This window comes from Mirounga angustirostris, unplaced genomic scaffold (genome assembly GCF_029215605.1).
Source record: "Mirounga angustirostris isolate CCGP_5_RB_7025 unplaced genomic scaffold, mMirAng1.0.hap1 SCAF_2, whole genome shotgun sequence".
Lineage (NCBI taxonomy): Eukaryota > Metazoa > Chordata > Mammalia > Carnivora > Phocidae > Mirounga > Mirounga angustirostris.
The window spans coordinates 120,558,217-120,577,449 of NW_026991710.1; the positions used below are offsets into that span (position 1 = coordinate 120,558,217).

The 19,233-nt window shown below is 40.5% G+C and overlaps 1 protein-coding gene and 1 non-coding gene across 2 annotated transcripts in view; one reads left to right on the top strand and one right to left on the bottom strand.

Moving 5' to 3' along the window:
* Window positions 1–19,233, bottom strand: part of FREM3 (FRAS1 related extracellular matrix 3) — an 83,238-nt gene that overhangs the window by 31,704 nt on the left and 32,301 nt on the right. The window contains exon 3 of the mRNA XM_045879382.2: window positions 1,227–1,373. Within this exon, the coding sequence (XP_045735338.2) occupies window positions 1,227–1,373 (147 nt within the window). The remainder of the gene's footprint in view (window positions 1–1,226; window positions 1,374–19,233) is intronic.
* LOC123849105 (U6 spliceosomal RNA) lies at window positions 8,071–8,177 on the top strand. Its single transcript, XR_006791946.1, has one exon. It is a non-coding gene; the product is annotated as a U6 spliceosomal RNA (small nuclear RNA).

Here is a 19,233-nt window from a genome sequence, read left to right on the forward strand (position 1 = left end):
GTGCTATGAAGAATAAAGCAGGGCCCAGGGATAGTACTCGTGGAGAGGCTGGTTCAGGTAGGGAGGCTGGGGACTTCTCCCTGAGGAGTTTATTCAAATAGTTCTGGGCAGATAGATGAGTTTTTTTCTTGAGTAGGATACGAAGATACTCCTTGACATAATAACCCAAATCTTGTGCCCATGAGAAATCCCTGAGGTAAAGAATTATAAAGATAGAAAGGAGGCATATTTCAGCTCAAGTTCCTGTGGTAAATTCCACTCTGGGTTGACAAAGTGACCTGCAGTGTAGACTGAGGCTAGGGGCCACCCAGAAATCAGAGTGCTCTTTCACCAACCACTTTTAGGGGAACAGTCCTATATCAGAGCCTCGGGCCTGGAGAGGAGACTGGGGAAAAGCCTGCCTTTTCTTGATCGCCTGTTCTCAGCCATCTCCTTCTGGCTTGTCTCCAACAGTTTTGATATGTTGGCAGGTCTTTGATTAGATTCTGAATGTCTGGGCAACTCAGAATGCTCATTTGTGAAATGAAGACAACACACTCCTATCTGTTTTCTCAATAGGTTATGAAAATAAAGACAAAATGATCTCTGAAAGTTTTGGCAGCTCAAGATGTCATAAAAATATAATGCATCATTAGAACAATTATTACTATTAATGATGCAAATGACATGTATTATGTAGGCATTTATATCTGTTTACTCCAAGGAGACATAGGTCTTTGTAGCCTATAGAAAAACTTGATACTGTACATGTTTTGGAACCTAAAGCAGGGTAAAAACAGTTATGTATAATCAAAAGAAATAGCTACAACAAAACATAATAATATATCATGTACTCACAAATAATTTTTCAAAAGAAATAGCTAGAACTAAGCATCATCATATATAGCATGCTTAAAAGCAATTTTAAAAGAAACTGAGTGACTTGGGGATTGTGGTATATGGCTTTGAAATGTTTTATTTTTCCTGGCATCTTTTGTGTTGAAACAGAAACACTGTAACCTTCCAGAAGGGGGCAACCCAGAGGAGGAGGATGAAAAGTTGGAGTGTATATTTAACCCTGTAACCCACATGGAATAAAAACTATGGCATAATTTCACACATTTTTTTCAGAGGTTTCCCCAAACCTGTTTTTGATTCTTTTCCAATGTATTCTCTCATAATTATTTTTAAGTTTAGATTTCATGTTTCCATTACCTATTGCCAACAACCAATCTAAATTTACTTACTGATAAAAGATGTTTCTTCAAGATAACCTCTGCGTGTGAGGGTCACTTCTAAGAACGTGGAGTCTTCATCCACAATGTAGTACTCTTTCTCCAAAGAAATCCAAGCCCAGTTCAGATGGAAAGGCTGAGGTGTTAGCTTATTTCCTTCTGCAATTGATAGGGATAAAGGAGATAATGGATGAAAGTTGAATCATACGGAAAAATCATCTAATGCAGGGTTTGCATTTTGCTTCTAAAGCCAAGGGTTTCAAAATATATACTCCTTTTTAATATAGAGAGAAATGCTTTGCTTTTCTAGAGAGTGTCATGAGCACTATTCCCCCTGCTTAATGTGGGGTTATTCATATGGGTCTATTCCTAAAAGGCCTTATGCACTAGAGTTGCAAAGAGTCAGCTTGGTAGTTTTAAATTCCACTCATATTCAATACTTCCATCCTTTGCTCACTGCTTCCTTTGTTTGCCTCCTCTCTCCCTGCCTCCTTCCCTCCTTTTCTTCCTCTGCCCTCTGATCTACTCCTTTGTATTGTTCATGTATCCATTTGCTTTCACAACAGACTAGAGTTTCCTTAAAGACAGTGCCCACATTATATTTCCTTATTTTATCACTGTGAGGATCTGGTATGGTGTCTTGAACTCAGATTCTTAATATTTAAAAACTGTCCGAGGGGAGTGCAAGAGACAAGGATATAAGGCTCTCTCTGATTTGCTCTTGTCCACACTAGGTCACAGGCCTCTTTGATGATGGTCAATCTAGCCCCGTACTGGTGCTGTGCAATGTGTGTGGATTGGAAGAAAGAACAGGTCTCCCTCAACTGGGGAGCAGTCGTGACAATAATCACTTGTAAAAGGATGTTGAAATAGGACTCTCTATGACTCAGTTTCAACTGATGCACCAGTATAATAGATATCAGATAACAAAGTGAGTGTGGGCAGACTGCCATATGCAAAGTTCACAACAGAAAGCTTTACTAACCAGTTCCATAACTACTGAAACCCTAAATCAGATGAAGCATATAAAAAAAGGGCAACACATAGATAAGAAAGGAGGATTTGTGAAGAGAGTACTTTAGAAAAAGCTGGTGGGAATCTCTACCACCGCCCCAAGATGAGTGTGGGCATGGAGTAGGGCTGCAGTTTTCACCTCCAGCCTAGAGGGTGTGGGCTTCATGAAACTTGTAGAAAGTTGACACATCCTTTTGTAATTGTAGGTCCATGTGACAAATGCATTCTCCAAAGTTTACATAGGCTTGGCAGGGTGGGGGGATTGGAGGGGCCTGCATTTGGGAAGTAATTAAGTATCCACAAAGAGTGGGACAAAGAAAGCACACATGTGGCTCCGAGGTGGGTCATCTGTCCAACAGGCCCTGTTGAGGAGGCGGTGGGATCTCAGCAGAAGGAGGCTGGAAGCTGACCACCAGATTTCTATCATCAACCGTAGAAACAGTAAAAGACAGGGAACTACAGATTCCAGAGTCAGGAATTTTTAAGGAACTCATAAAAACACCAACCAAAGAGAGAGTCACTGTTAATAGTTGTCATCCAGTGTCCCCAGCATGAGATGACCATACTTCCCTTACCAGACTGTGCTCTGTCCCCCATCCCCTCTCTCCCTGGGGCCAACCCAAGGATCCAAACCTTGCTAGGCAGCTCGGGGAACCACGAGCATGGAGAGCGCAGACACTGGCCTCTACCCTCCCCCCACTGGCGCAGGTTCTGGCTAAGAGCTGCAGAGAAGACTTAACGCAGAACAAGTCCTGAGACGTAATTCCTGCTGGGGGCTGTGAATTCTAATGACCAGACTGACACAGCTTTTGATTTAAAATGACGGTAAGATGTTTTTATCTGAGAGTGATTAGAAAAGTTGTGTGACCTGCCCAAGTTTCCATTGTAGGAGGAGGGGAAGAACGTCGGGCCTCCCAACACCACCACTGAATAGTAAAAGGACAGACAGCTAAAATTATAATTTGATTATACCACAAGTCATGCTCATTTGGCATCCCGGGAACTCACTGAGCTTTAACTGCTGGGTAAATGCACCTGCTGGATTTCATGTTTATTCTCCATCTGTCGTCTCTCTCTCTTTAGAGATAACATTATTGGATATTATTGTGGGTATTCCAATAAATACAGAAAAATGTAAGACAAATATACCAGAAATCCTTTCGTGTTATTAAAAAATATGATCTTGGTCTTTCTAGTTTGAAACCATTTTAATTCTTCCAGTATGCAGTTTTTTGGATTTTGAAATCATGAGTCAAAATAATAGTTTATGTTTACTTATTCTTTTCCAAAGTTCTCTCATGTAGTCTTTATTTTATTCTGACAACCACACTACAGAGTAGGACAAATACTAGTCTCATTGTATATCTAAAGCAAACAGTTTCAGGCCAGTGAAGTGACTTGGCCAGGTCATTGCAGGGTAGTGGCAAGGTCCTATCTTGTCTGGACTGCAGACTTCTAGTTCTGTGTTCTGTTTTTGACTCTGAACTGCCGCTCCTATGATCAATGCTCCTGGATCAATGCAACCCAAATACCTCAAAAGGGGACTGGGCAAAATCTATTGCAAACAAGACCCTTTGAGTCAACACATGTTATGTTAAAAAAGAATCAACAATTAGAGACAAAACCATTTTCACAGCCCAAATATATATGATACGGATTTCTCAAAAAAGTGGGCCATAGTATTGAAAAATTTTAGTCCCGAGCAGCTTCCCTAAGTCTCTGCCCCTAGAGCCCTACGGTTTCTTGTTAAGCCTTCTCTCGCGGTGTTTGCTTCATTCTGTGTCCTCTGAAGACCAGCTGGCTTTCTCCACTTGTCCATGCATGTGGCCCCGCTCATCTTGAGTTTGCTTATCTTTCTATCACATGACCAGCAGAGAGGGATCCGCGTCTTGGCCTCTCAGTGGCCGAGTGTGGGTCTGGTTAGCTATGGTGTTGTTAGCTGTGGCTTTGCTGATTGAGGAGGAAGGCAGTTCTCAGAGAGGAGGGCTCACAGATCTAGAGATTTAAATGGTATTTATCTTTAATATTAGGACGCAAAAACGAGGTGAAAATAGTAGAGGGCCCCTTTTACATTCTCATCTCCAGTAAATTTTCTCTACTCAGATTCCTAAAATAAAATGTGCAGATAGTCCAAGGAAACAGTGAGGTGGCATAGAGATAGCAGGGACTTTAGTCTGCTACTAATTAGCGACGTGGACTTGAAAAAGTTACCGAGTACCTTTGAGTTTTAGATTGCTGGACTGTTAAAATGAGCACAATAACAATAACAATACAAGGACAGGAATACTATCTTCATCACTGAATTGTAAGGATTACCCTGGAGAGTGAGGGTGGCAATGAGTGGCACGATGCCCGGCACACAGTAGGCTCTCAAGAAACGGGTCACGTGAAGCTTATATTGACATCGATGCACACATTTTAATGGAGAGACAGGAGAAAATAAGCACAAATCAGTATTTCTTAATGCGTGAATCAATTAGGTACATACAGAGGACCATTCACTTGCTCATTTATACCTCCTATAAATAATGACTTCAAATTCCAGCCAGTCAGCAGACACAGTGTGAAGCACTGTGCTAAGTGTTGTGAATCAAAAGAAACGCAAGTGATAAAGTTAATTTGTATATCAGGACGCACACCATGGAGGCCCCCAGTGGCCCAGTCCACGTCACAAATCCAAACCTAAGTCAGCCTGCACTTACCCAAAACACCTGTCAAGGAAACCCAACATACACCAATCACAAGCCTTCGACTCACCTTTAGCTAGTTTACCTTACTCTAGAAAACAGAACCTGCTCAAGTCTTATAAGGAAGTCTCCAACCTCCTAGCCAATCATACCTTGTTTCTGAGTTGTCTCTTCTAATGCTCTGTGAGACTTGCTCTTGCCCCAAATCCCTCGGGAATAGTGCTCGGCTGCTGGTGAAGCCCTGTCTCCCCAGTCCATGAATTGCTTTCCCTTGAATAAACAATATCAAACTGGTTGCTCAATTGTATTATTTTTGTCACTTGACACAAGGTATAATTTCTTCAGAGAGGATGTGAACAGATTTCATGAGGCAGTGAGGGCTTAAGCACTGGGCAGTGATAGTGGAGAGGAAAAGGATGGTTGAGGGAGAAATAAGGGAGAATTGACAGGTTTGGGGGACAAGAAACCAGCACGTGGGAGGCAGGCCAGCAGAGATGATTCAGAGCTCAAATCGGGCGGCTGGAAGAATTGCATAGTGTGAGCTGATAGAAGTCAGGAGGGGAAGACAGCTTGCAAGTTTAATTTCAGATTTGGCTTTGAGGATGGTAAGAAGTCCAAGGGAAAAGTCCATCGGCTCCTTAGAAATGTGGATATATGGGGAAAAAGGTCTGGGGGAGGGACAAAGGCAAGAAATGTATATTTGGGTGTACTGTGATACAGAAAATTTCTGAAAGGGCGTTTTAAAGTCCAATTTTTCAAAGTGTAACAATAGAGAGCTAAATACATATTATACAATCTTTGCATTTTGTCAGGCACTGCCTCTCAAAGGATCCATGCAATGGTGGAGGTGGATAAGAACACTTATAGTAGTAGGATCCCAGCTGAGCACCTGACAGCAGACGTCCTGGGGGCCCTGAAGAAGCTGATTCAGGCCTTGCCCTTCTCTGCCCTCAGACCTGTTGGTCCCTGGACTTTGAAAGTCCAAGCCAGGGTGACGTGAGGAAAGGACTTGGTCTCTACCAGCCACCTTGCCTCTGCATGCGTGGCTCTGATTTAGCCTCCTGGGGTGTTTGGCTCTGCACCATCCATTGCTGGGGAAGGGGTTGGAGGTAGAGGGGAGAAGGGAATGCAATATGAGAAAGAGGAGGCGCTTGGAACGGCCAGGGGACCCCTGCTAAGCTGGAGGCCCCACAATGTGTGAGGGTCGTTTCAGGGCCCTCGGCTTTTGAAGTCAGGAAGTTCTGACGGGGGAGAAGGGGTGGGGGCGTGACTGGGGGCCCTCCCGGTGGGGGCCAGAGACATGGTTGCCTAGGCTTTAGCTCTGCCCTCACAGGCTTCCATTGGGGCACTCTGCACAGGGGCAGCTCCTTCCCCCGGACCCAGAAGCAGGCAGCGGGCCAGCTGACTAACGATTACTTTCCAGGTAATGGGAGGTGGTTTAATGTATAGTGAGTAAGAGTGCCGAGTCTGGATTCCAATTTATGTAAGACTTTGCATAGACAAAGTTCTGTACTTCAATGAGGAAATAACTATAAACAAAGAGGACCAAGAACTAAACTCTGGGGACAGTTGCATTTGGGAGCCAGTGAAGGAAAATAAGCAACGGAATGGAAAATAAGAAGCCTGCGAGTTTTATCACAGTGTGGAAGTCTGATAGAAAACTATCACCTAGAAGGAAAAAAGAACAGTTTCAAGCAGAACTATAATCTTCTTATCCAAGGATGATACCTCTTTATTTGCTATATCAAGCTGTCATAGCTACATATCTAGTTATACCTTAGGGAGGCATTTTTCAACCTCAGAACCCTGGCATTTAGGCTGGAGAAGTCTTTGTTGTGAGAGGTCGTCCTGTGGGTCGTAGGATGTTCAGCAGCATCCTTGACCTCTACCTACTAGATGCCAACAGCAGTCCCTCACCCACCCCTGTCCTCCACCTGTAACAATAACAAAAATAAAAAAAATCTTGCCACATGTCCCCGAAGGAGAAAAGTAACCTCTCATTCAGAACCACTGGTGTAAAGGATTTTACTGCATCTCTGATAAAAGTCTTCCTGTGTTTCATACTCGTGTTTTAGGAGAATGACAAAAGAAACATTTTAGATTTGAATTTGGCATTGATAGTCAAACATTCCTTATTGGCTTTGGAACGTAGCCTGATCTAAGTCAATAAACTATTTTTCCTGTTGGAAAATCAGACTTTAAAGTTGGGGACAAGAGCTATATCTGTGGGATCTGGTTTCCCATCACACTTTTCCTGGGCAGCTGTAGAAGAGGAAGCAAAAGGTCGTCAGGTTTAGGAGGGAAGACTGGAGGCTGCCCTCCCACGCGTGATCTCTATGCCCTAGGCAAGTGCCTCCATCCCCGTTCCCTCACCTGTAAACGGAGGTAAAGATAGGCACACAGGAGGCACCGGATGGGTAGGGAAGTGTGGGTGTGTCGTTTTGATGGTTTGCACTATTATGATTAAGTTCCCTTTGTTACTTCGTACGTCAGGAGAATGAATTGTTAAGAAAAGAACTATGTAGAACAAAATTAATGTTCTAAATAGAACCTATAAGCCCATAATGGGGGGATGGAAGATGGGGGGTAAAGAGGGACCAACATGCACCAAGTGCCTGGTATGTGCCGAGCGCTGGGCTAGGAAGTGTGCAATAGGCCAAGGAAAAAGAAAAAGAAAAGGAAGAGACAAACGAGATGAAGCAGACGGGAGTTGGCGAACAGGAACTGATGGCACCTGTCTGGACAATGGAAAGATCTGAGTGCATGGTGAGGGGAAGGGAAGTAGAAAGGCGAATTTTGGAATAGGAATGGCTTAGAAAGCAACTATGGAAATAATAATGGAGAAAAATACCCAACTGCAGAATTTCTAACTTCTTGAATTGTAGAGCTTATAATGCATTTACATTTTCACAATTATATCCTGTTGGGTTAAAAAAAAAAAAAAGGAAAAATACACTAAGAATTTATCCAAATACTATATTTGGGAAGAGTTAATTTTGATATAACTTATTTACCAATTATAGTTTCTGATACAATCTCTTCTTTTAAAAATGCAATAATTTAAAAAATAAAAAAAAAAGACCCTTAAAAAGAAAAAGAGATTACATATCGCTAAGGCACAATTTTGAAAATACACCTAATAAATGCTGACTCTCGTGCTTGCTTCGGCAACACATATGCTAACATTGGAACAATACAGTGAAGATTGGCATGGTCCTTGCTCAAGAATGACACACAAATTCATGAAGCATTCCGTATTTAAAAAAATAATGAAAAAATAAATGCTGACTCTCAAATGAGTAAAATAAAGTACTAAATGATAAGGTAGCTGCTATTGTCAAATGTTAATGGCTTACGGCCTTGAACTTCAAAAAAATATTTAATTGATTAGGATATTTGATCTCAAATGTTTAACAATTACCCAAAGAAAATCTAATATTATACTTATGTTTTTTAATACTCCATGACATTTTCAAATAGCTTCTTCATCATAAGAATTTAGGTTCTTCAGCTACCAACTTTAAACTGTATCTGAATTCCTTATGCACCTCCTCATCATAATACTTGTACTGTCAATTGTCACATAGTGTCAGTTAATATCATTTGTCTTTGGAAAATGCTTCACAGTGCCTCATTGTGATGAAATGTGATGAAATTGTGGCTTGCTGTGTACAGCTAAACTGCACTTCTACAGGACATCAATATAATAAATATAATGTATTCTCCCCCAGGAGAGTTATAATTTCAGGGAAAAGAAAGGAACTTGAAATAGAAGAATTAGGAAAATTAGGTAAGAGAAAAAGACAAATTGCATGTCCGACAGATCTCCATTTTCTTCCCCTAGCTGTCTCCAGTGCTCCTGGAGCTGTGGGTAGCAATTTGAAAAATGTGCTTTACTGGGTGAGATACGCTACATCCCCCTTCCTGCACGAGGATATTATTCCAGTCCCATTTCTTTTGCATAATTCACGTCTCTTCAGTAATTCCACAGGCCTGCCTGATTCTCCCTTCGGTGCTTCAGGGTGCAACCACCCACGACCCAAAGCGGGGAAGGAGAGGTGGCCTCCTCTAGGCATCTCCAAGACACAGGTGCACGTCCATTCTCTTCTTAAGGAACAATAGCTATCATAGATCGTTTTGTGCAACCGCACAGCAGGTTTTTCAGAAATGGGGGGAGAACGAAAGAAGAGCACACAGATGAGACATTTGCAGTCATTTCCCTCCTTGTGTCCTTCTAAGCTACAGCAATGTTGCCTCCCAGACCGTATTTCTATATCTACTTCTGCAATCTTTGGAAATGTCAGGGCAGGTGGGTGGGTGAGGCAGCGAGGGGGGAGGTGGTGGTGGCAGGTGCAATGCAGTTTGAAAGAGGTGTTTGGTATAATCTTTTTGGAGATGTCCCCAAACTGTCTTGATGATGTATCTGGCTCTCCATTTTGAAGAATAAAAACCCAACATGTTACTGCTATGTTTAACAATACAAGGTTTCCGTGCCCTTTTTCGCCTTCCTAAAATAGAGTTCTTCAATATTAGCACAGTGGAAGCAGTGGGAAAAAAAATAAAGACCAGAAGCTTTTTATTTTTTATTTTTTAAAAGATTTTATTTATTCATTTGACAGAGAGAGAGACAGCGAGAGAGGGAACACAGGCAGGGAGAGTGGGAGAGGGAGAAGCAAGCTTCCCACTGAGCAGACAGCCCGACGTGGGGCTCGATCCCAGGACCCTGGGATCATGACCTGAGCTGAAGGCAGACGCTTAACGACTGAGCCACCCAGGCGCCCCAAGACCAGAAGCTTTTTAAAGATTCTTTTGCATGCTTAATAGGGGTACCACATCCTGCTTTTGACACAACACAAAACTACCCAAAGTACTCTCAAAGCAAGATTTTAGAGAATTAAAAAAAGGATAAGACTGTATTAGCAGAAGGTTCCAACTACCAGGAAAGTAAAAATATACCGAGTGTATGATCACATGCAATGGCCATTTCTCTTTGGGATTTGGGGCTCCACATGGCTTAACTGGAAGGGAGAAAATTGTACCTTCTTCATTCTCAAGACCATATGGGATTCAAGGAGGATGCTGAAGCAAACTCTTCCTTCCAGAGAATGTCATGTCATATCATGCAATGCAATATATATATAGCAAATTCCTCTTTGGACATCAAAATAATCTTGCTCATTTTTGGATACAATCTAGATAGAGCCAGAGAAAGCAACTGGGTCCTTGTCAGAACCTTCTTATTCTTCTCTCCCATGAGGGCTAGAATTAGAACCCTTCTGAGTTCCTTCCAGGTTTAACATTCCATAATGCTTTCTGCCCCCCTTGGCAGGTGGCACTGCCACACCAATAAAGAAAACATATACACTTATTATGTCCCAGTTTGGAAAAAGAACATTACTCAACATAAGTTGGCATACAAACTTGATAAATTCGATGTGAACTTTAAGCTCTCAGGAGGCCTACATCTATGTGAGGAGGATGAGTGCTCAGGAAGGCACACAAACTGGGGACAGAGGGGCCCTGCAACATCCCGAGGTGTGATCTTGGCCCCATCTGCGAATTATCATCGAATCCTTTGATATCTGTGATGTCATGTGAAAATCCAGGGCTTACCACCACCCTGAAGAGTGGGAGTGGGCGTATGTGACATTCGACGAGCAAAGTCCCTGTAGCTGTGCCTCCCTCAAGGTCACAGAGCTAGTCGATACATTTAAAAGTGTGCAAAGCCCTCCGTGATCTGGATCCTTGCTACCTCCCCATCATCTCCTACCTCTCTTGCTGCCTTTGGAGTCTATGAGAGCTTATTCTAAGTTATGTGCACTTTGTGAAGCTAACAGTGTGGCTTCACAGCTCTGAAAACTCTTAGTCATCCCTCAAGGCTCAGTTGGAGCCTTGCTCCTGGGAAAAACCTCCCCGGGTGATGGCTCATCTCTGTCCCTCATGCACATTACCTCCTGGCTAGTGCTGCTCACAGAACTGCAGTGAATCGTCTCTATGTCTGCTTCTCTTTCCACATCAGTAGGTGCTTTTCATCTTGGAGTCCCTAGCGCTTGGCACAGAGCCTAGAAATTACAGGGGCTCGATAAATACCTGCTGGATGACTGAAGGCCTCCTGGAGAAAAGCTGACCTAAATTCAGATTTAAAGAAGAATAGAATGAGCACTGCTAATAATTTAACCTATGTACAATTTGTAAATATATTACCTTGCTTCCTAAGAATGTAGATAATGGTTTTAAAAAATCTAGTGATATCATAGTTATAGACCTGTAGTTTTATTCTAGTTAGAAGGAGAGCCAGAACCTGCTCTCCAGATTCTTAAACTCTTAGCTTAGAGCTTCTTGTATGCAATACTGTGTGTATAGGTTGTGAAATGATCTTTAAGTTTGAGGGTCTAGTTCTAGAGAGACCTTTTAAAAAAATAATAAAAGTATTATTTTACATTTCCATAGGATGTATTACTTAACTTTCCCCCCCACAGTCCAGTGTTCTGCTCATGTTCTGGAAACTGATCACATCACACTGGGCATATAAGTTTGTGCTTAACTGGCATTAAAATGAAATGGTATAATAACAATTATACATGTATATATAATGAAAAGCAGTATTTCCTGAAAAGCCGTAATGCATTCTGTATCTTAGGGAGACCTAACCAGAGAAAGCTCCTCCAGTTTTGTTTTTTTAAGATTTTATTTATATATTTGAGAGAGAGAGCAAAAGTGAGAGAGAGAGAGAGAGAGAGAATGTGTGGGGGTAGGGGCAGAGGGAGAAGCAGACTTCCCGCTGAGCAGGGAGCCTGAGTGGGGCTCCATCCCAGGACCCTGGGATCACGACCTGAGCCGAAGGCAGACGCTTAACCGACTGAGCCACCCAGGCGTCCTAAGCCCCTACAGTTTCTTATAGGTGTTCAACACAGGACACATCCCCCTGGGGGTCTCCTCTAATGTCAGTGACTAGCAACTCTGAAATGGTGGGTATGAAAGTTAGAATCACTTATTCTCCTACAAAGAAAGAGATAAATGTCACATGCCCATCCCAGCTTATGTCCACAGTTAGCTCAAAGGAGATATAAGACTGTTCCAAGAGCAATTGGATTTGTAAGTGCTGGGAAGGAAGGAGCCATGTGAAAAAAGTGTCAAAAGGAAGCTTTGTGGAGGCATAAAAATAAAGTTCCCCTCATTACAGCCCAGATTGTAGAGCCAAGTGTATTCACACACTCTTGTAAGTGGGTTTGGCCAAACCTTGGAACCATCTAACTAAGCTCTAAGTGAATGGGGAATGATCTCTGGTAGAGTTCTTAGGGTCTGACAAAGCAATAATTAGGGAGGAAAGTTTGGAAATTAAAGGAAACCACAGCCTAGCTCTGTGTCATCTCCATCGTTAGTTAGTCCAGGCATTATAAAAACGGGCAAGCCAGAGAGCCAACAGATGTCATTAGCCTAGTTCTTGGCAAGCACTTATCAGGCAAAGAATATAAGCTGAGCTTTTTTTCCCCCAGGGAGGTATTCCATTTGTCAGCAATTTCTCTCTGCCAGACCACAAATCAGCAATTGCTAGATAAATGAAATGCTTCCACTCAACTTACAAACTCTTGGGTAAAGTATTTATTTTCTAGAAACAAAAATGCCTTTTTTATAGCACAAGATATAAATGGTCCCAGTGGGTCCCACTAAAGCAATCAAATGCCAGATCTATAAATCTTATAGACCCTTATGGAAAATGGAAGCGGCTCTGTTAGGCATCACAATGAATGATGCTATAGGTTCACAGAGAAAATGGCAGAATAGGTCATAGCTAATAGGTCAGTGACAGACTGAACCCATTGCTGTGGTAATGGTAAGGGAAATTCAGTGTAACAATAGCTTACGACATATTTTATGAAGACAACATTTGTTTTGAAGACTTTGGATTATATATTTTTTGAATTATGCTGCAGTATAATTTGACATGAGATATACTATCATATATAATGATCAGGAGACATTCAAATGTGGAAAGAAATGTGACTGTGGCCTAACACATAGTCTAGGCTCTCTGTCTCTTTGTGTCTTTCCTTCACATTTCTTCCTTCCTGCTGTGTGTGTGTGTGTGTGTGTGCGCGCTTTGTTAAAGCCCCTCCTTGCTTCTTTCATCTTGCCCTTCCCATGTATCTGCCTCCCCTGTATTTTTGCATGAGCTCTTTCCAGCTTCTAGAAGACTAGTTAGTATTTGTATACACTATATTTAAAAAATTTAAAACATAAGGAATGGTGATTCCATAAGCAGCATCTACAAAGAGGTTTCTCAATTTATTCTTTGCCTGTACCATACCAAATGGAATCCAGTCTGGTAGTTCCCCTGAGGTTTATGATAAAATCTCAAGGTAATGCTTCACTCCCATATCTTTCAATGAACATGCTGAAATATAAAACTGGGTATAAACTAATAAAATATAAAAAATAAATTTAAAAAATGGGTACAATCTTTGAGGTCATTTCCGGCCTTCGGGTCTATGATTCTAAGTGGGTATAATAACACCCATAATAGTTTTTATAATTTTGCTCTTTTTAAAATAATAAGATGAAAGCTCAATCTATAAGGCATATTAATTCCTTTAAAAAGTGTTCTTTGGGGTTTGTAAGGAAAGGAAACATTTTCCTACTAAGAGCATATGAATTTTATGGTGCCAGCAATAGAACAAAAATACAATTGCCCCTTAGGCTCAGGTCCTTTGCCCAGCATGGAGTTCCCACAGTTATATTCGATTAAATGGCCTTTTGGTTTCCCAAGGCAGGCCCAGGCAAAAGTCATGAATCAAAGACTAAAATATACTGTTTCTATCAAGACTACCCTTTCCAAAATGATTATTTCCATAATTTTCCAGGTTCTGGATTTCTTTCTGTGTATTAATAACGGGTGACACAACAAACTGGGGATAAGTATCACTAGGGAAAAGAGGAGGAACGTGTCTTAAGCCACATGAGGCAGCTTTTCTCTTGCAGTTTGGGCCGGAGATTCCATGGTTGCTGAGGGGGATCTGCAGTTGGTCTCCAGATGAGAGCCAGCCAGCACCCGGGGGGAACAGTGGGATAATCTGGGAAAGCAGTGGGGTTTTGCTGGGGGTGAGCCAAGACCGTAATGGTCTCTGCAAATGCTTACTAGCTCTTCTGCGCTCCCCTAGTAGTTAAGCCAAGAAAAAGAGACACCGTTATGCCTTGATTGGCTTTTCATCAAGTGAGGGCACTTGTACGTGTTTCAGGATGGTTAAAACTTTTTGGCAGAACCATTGCTATGACGGTTACTTTTGTGTCAACTTGGCTGGATGACAGCACCCAGCGTTTTTGTCTAATGCTAGTCTAGATGTATTCTTTAGCAGTGATTAACATTTACAATCAGTTGAATTTAAGTAAAGCATAACGTTCATGGCCCTCATCCACTCAGCTGAAGGCCTTAAGAGCAATGACAGGCTTCTCCAAAGTGATTCTACCTCAAGACTGCAACATAGAAACCTGCCTCAGTTTCCTACCTCCTGGCCTGCCCTGAAGATTTCAGACAGAAAACTGCAATTTTTACCTGAACTTTAGATTGGCCAGCTCCACAACTGTGTGAACCAATACCTCTCTCTGTCACACACAACACACACACACACACACACACACACACCTCCTACTCTTCTGCGTTTCTGGGTTCAGAACTGTGACTAATGCAGTCACCGTAATACCTGCCCCCCCCTCTTTTCTCCTCTGATACATTAAGCTATTCTATTCTAGAAGCTATTCTGAGGCAAGCATCTTCCAACATGTCCTTTTAATCATATTTAGATGTTTGGACGCTGTTTTCCTGTTTTATTTGCTTGTTTTAATCCAGTCAGATGCATTTAGCACACAGCCATTGCAAGATGAATTCTCTGGGAAGAATTTTTCCCTTTCCCCAGTGACAGAGATGAACCATTTTAATCTGCCTAATTTGCCCAAAGAGCTTTTATGAAGCTTGAAACTCAGATCCTTCAAAAAAGATGACATTAATAGATGGAAAAGAAAAATCTATGTTTCTAAAACTGACTGAACCTTTACCACTGCTTGAAAATGCTAGGAAAGACTGGAGATACAACACAAAGATTTAAGAATGTTTTTACATAAAATATACCTAATATACATTCAAAAATTCTCCAGGGCAAAACTTGAGTTGTAGAAGAGATGTATTAGCAAGGATTACTTAAAGTGTTAGGATATATCCTGATGTATTTTCTGGAGCTAAGGATTAAGTTTTTTTTTTCTTTTTTAACTTAAATTCTGTGGCTTGCAAATCTTCGTTTTACAAAATAGAGTCATTTTCACATTTTAATAAGGATAGTAAAATGAGAATGTCATTTACAGAAAAAAATAATCAGAACAAGATTCTATGACTGGTAAATTTCCCCTGAGTTCTAAATGCATTTGATTGCACTTGTGGATTCAGCCGCTTGGTGTGTGAAACATTGTAACTAAGTTTTCTTTAGTTATACTCATGTTCCAGATCCCATGTTTTTCCTCTGCTTCTCGCGTTCATCAGGCAACCTCTGATCAGCACTGAAGCTTTCGGAAAACCTCTGCATTCCTCCTGATACCATACATGGATGTATACAGACTCTTGTTTATTTTTCCTTTGTGAAAGTTCAATCTATTAATGCCAACCCAGGGAAAGAGAAATGCCAGTCTGAAAGTGTTAATAAGGCGCTTCTGAAGATTTAAATTTCTCATTATCTTGAGGCATCAATAAATACCCACTGACCATACTTTTCTTTAATTCTTTACCCATAGTTTCCCCACTCCCCCTTCCTGCCCAGTTTAATTGAGAAAAGTTTAAGGTATACAGCATGATGATTTGATTTACATGTATTGTGAAATGATTTCCACAGTAAGTTCAGCTAGCATCTATTTTCTTATATAGGTACAATAAAAAGAAAAGGAAGAAGACAAGGAAAAAAGGAAAAAAAATTCTCCTTGTGATGAGAACTCTTTAGAATCTATTCTCATGACAACTTTCCTATATACCTAGTGCTTATTTATCTTGTAGCTAGAAGCTAGTACTTTTTGACCATCTTCCTTCAATCCCCCCTCCCCCCAACAATCCACTTCTGGTAACCACAAGTCTGATCCCTTTTTCTGTGAGGTGTTTTTTTTTTGTTTTTTTTTTTAGATTCCACATTTAAGTGAGATCATACAGTATTTGTCTTTCTCTGTCTGGCTTATTTCACTTAGCATAATGCCTTCAAGGTCCATCCATGTTCTCAAAAATGGTAGGATTTCCTTGTTTCATGGCTAAATAATATTCCATTGTGTATATATACCACAACTTCTTTATTCATTTATCCATTGATGGACACTTACGTTGTTTCTGTCTTGACTATTTTAAATAATGGTGCTATGAATGTGGGGATGCAGAGATCTTTTTGTTAGTGTTTTTGTTTCCTTTGGATATATTCCCAGAAGTAGAATTGCTGGATCATACAGTAGTTTTAATTTTTTTGAGAATCCTCCATACTGTTTTCCTTAGTGACTGTTCTAATTCACAATCCCACCAGCAGTACCCAGGGTTTCCTTTTGCCACATCTATGCCAGCATCTGTTATCTCTTGTGTTTTTGATGATGGCCATTCTAACAGGCATGAGGTGATATCATTGTGGTTTTAATTTGCATTTCCCTAATGACTAGTGATGTTGGGCATTTTTCATGTGTCTGTTGCCCTTTCATATATCTTCTTTGGAGACGTGTCTGTTCAGGTCCTTTGCCAAGTTTTTAATTGGGTTTCGTCTTGTTCTCTTCTCTTCTCTTCTCTTCTCTTCTCTTCTCTTCTCTTCTCTTCTCTTCTCTTCTCTTCTCTTCTCTTCTTTTCTTTCTCTTCTCTTCTCTTCTCTTTTCTTCTCCTCTCTTCTCCTCTCTTCTCTTCTTCTCCTCTCTTCTCCTCTCCTCTCCTTTCCTCTCCTCTCCTCTCTCCTCTCTCCTCTCCTCTCCTCTGCCTTCCCCTTTCCTTTCCTCTTCTCTTCTTTTCTTTTCTTGCTTGCTGTTGAGTTGTACGAGTTATATTAACTCCTTATCAAATCTATGGTTTGCAAATTTTTTCTCCATTTCATAGGTTATCTTTTCACTTTGTTGATGGTTTCTTTTGCTGTGCAGAAGCATTTTAATTTGATCTAGTTTCACGTGTTGATTTTTTATTTTGTTACTTGTGTTTTAGATGTCATTTCTGAAAAATCATTACCAGTACTCATGTCAATAACTTTGTCCCTATGTTTTCTTCTAGGAGTTTCATGGTTTTAGGTGTTACATTTAAGTCTATAATCCATTTTGAGTTAGTTTTTGTGAGTGATTTAAGATATGGGTCCAGTTTTATCCTTTTACATGTGAATATCCAATTTTCCCAGCATCATTTATTGAAGAGACTCTTTTCTCCAGGGAATATTCTTGGCTTACCTGTCAAACATTAATTGACCATAATAACATGCTAGGTTTTATTTTTGGACTCGATTTTGTTTCATTGGTCTATTTGTTTGGTTTTATGGCAGTACTATAACTGTTTTCATGACTATAGCTTTATAGTATAGCTTGAAGTCAGGAAGTGTGATGCCTCCTCCTTGTTCTTTCTCAGGATTTTTTTGGCTCTTTGAGGTCTTTGTTGTTCCATATAAATTTTAAGAGTGTTTTTTCCGCTTCTGTAAAATATGCTATTGGAATTTTGATAGGAATTGTATTGAATCTATAGATGGCTTTTATATCGAAACACTACTGATTTTTGTGTGTTAATTTTGTATCCTGCTACTTTACTGAATTTATTGATTAGATCTAATGGATTTTTTGGCTGAATCTTTAGGATATTCTATATTATAAAATCATGTCATCTGAAAATTGAGACAATTTTACTTCTTCTTTTCCAATTCTGATCTTTCTTCTCTTTCTTTCTTTTCTTTCTTTCTTTCTTTCTTTCTTTCTTTCTTTCTTTCTTTCTTTCTTTCTTTCTTTCTTTCTTTCTTTCTTTCTTTCTTTCTTTCTTCCTTCCTTCCTTCCTTCCTTCCTTCCTTCCTTCCTTCCTTCCTTCCTTTCTTTCTTTCTTTCTTTCTTTCTTTCTTTCTTTCCTTTCTTTCTCTCTCCCTTCCTTCCTTCTTTCCTTCCCTCCCTCCCTTCTTTATCTCTTTCTCTTTTTCCCTCTTTCTTTCTTTACCTCTCTTTCTCTTTCTTTGCCTGATTGCTCTGGCTAGGATTTCCATTACTTTGTTGAATAGAAATGGTGAGAGTGGGCACCCTTGTCTTGTTCCTGATTTGAGAAGAAAAGTTTTCAACTTTTCACCATTGAGCATGATATTATCTGTGGCTTGTCATATATGCCTTTATTATGTTGAGATATGTTCCTGCTATGCTTAATTTGTTAAGACTATTTATCATGAATGGATGTTGGATTTTGTCAAATGCTTTTTCTGCATCTGTTGAGTTGATCATATGATTCTTTTCTTCCATTCTATTATTGTGACATACCACACTGATAGATTCATGTATGTTGAACTATCCTTGCATCCTTAGGATAAAGCCCATTAGATCATGGTACATGATCCTTTTAATGTGCTGCTGAATTTGGGTTGCTAGTATTTTATTGCATCTATATGTAGACACTGGCCTGTAGTTTTCTTTTCTAGGTGTCCTTTTCTCTGACACGCTTTTGAGGATAGGTAGCCCTTCTTGGAAGAGTTGAATACACTCATCACTTTTTATTTTCTATGACACTTTTTAACATGGCTCAGAGTACCTACATCAGAAAGCTGTATACAAATCTTCATCTCGCCTTGTCTGTCATTGCGTAGGAAACTATATATGAAGTACACGATTCATACATGACCTCCATGCACTAGCAGAACTGCTCCAGTTTATTTTCTGGCAAATCAAGGTTCTGTGTTCACATGGGTTAGCATCTTTTTTTGCTTCGTTGGGTAAGTTTTAGGACCAGTTCATGGGACTTGCATAACATTTAGAACAAAACAACCAGTCGTTAAAATTGAACAAACCAATCTATGGCATCTACTTTCATGGCTTGGGCTTGGCAAAACAGGAAGCTAGTTGGACATATTCTATACACACTAGTTATGCTTTTTCTATCCTTGTTCCTAATTATTGCTGTTGTCACGTCAATTGTTAGCAGAATCATCCATGTTGTTGTACAGCCACTATTCCAACTGTTCATACATCTGATGGTTACAGAACAGAAAGATCTGAAGGGACTCTGAGAAAGACAGTGATATTGGATAAAATTAGCCCCCCTCACCAAAATAGTGGTGTAGACCTGAAAATGTGATAATTTGCCTATCCTTCTGTAG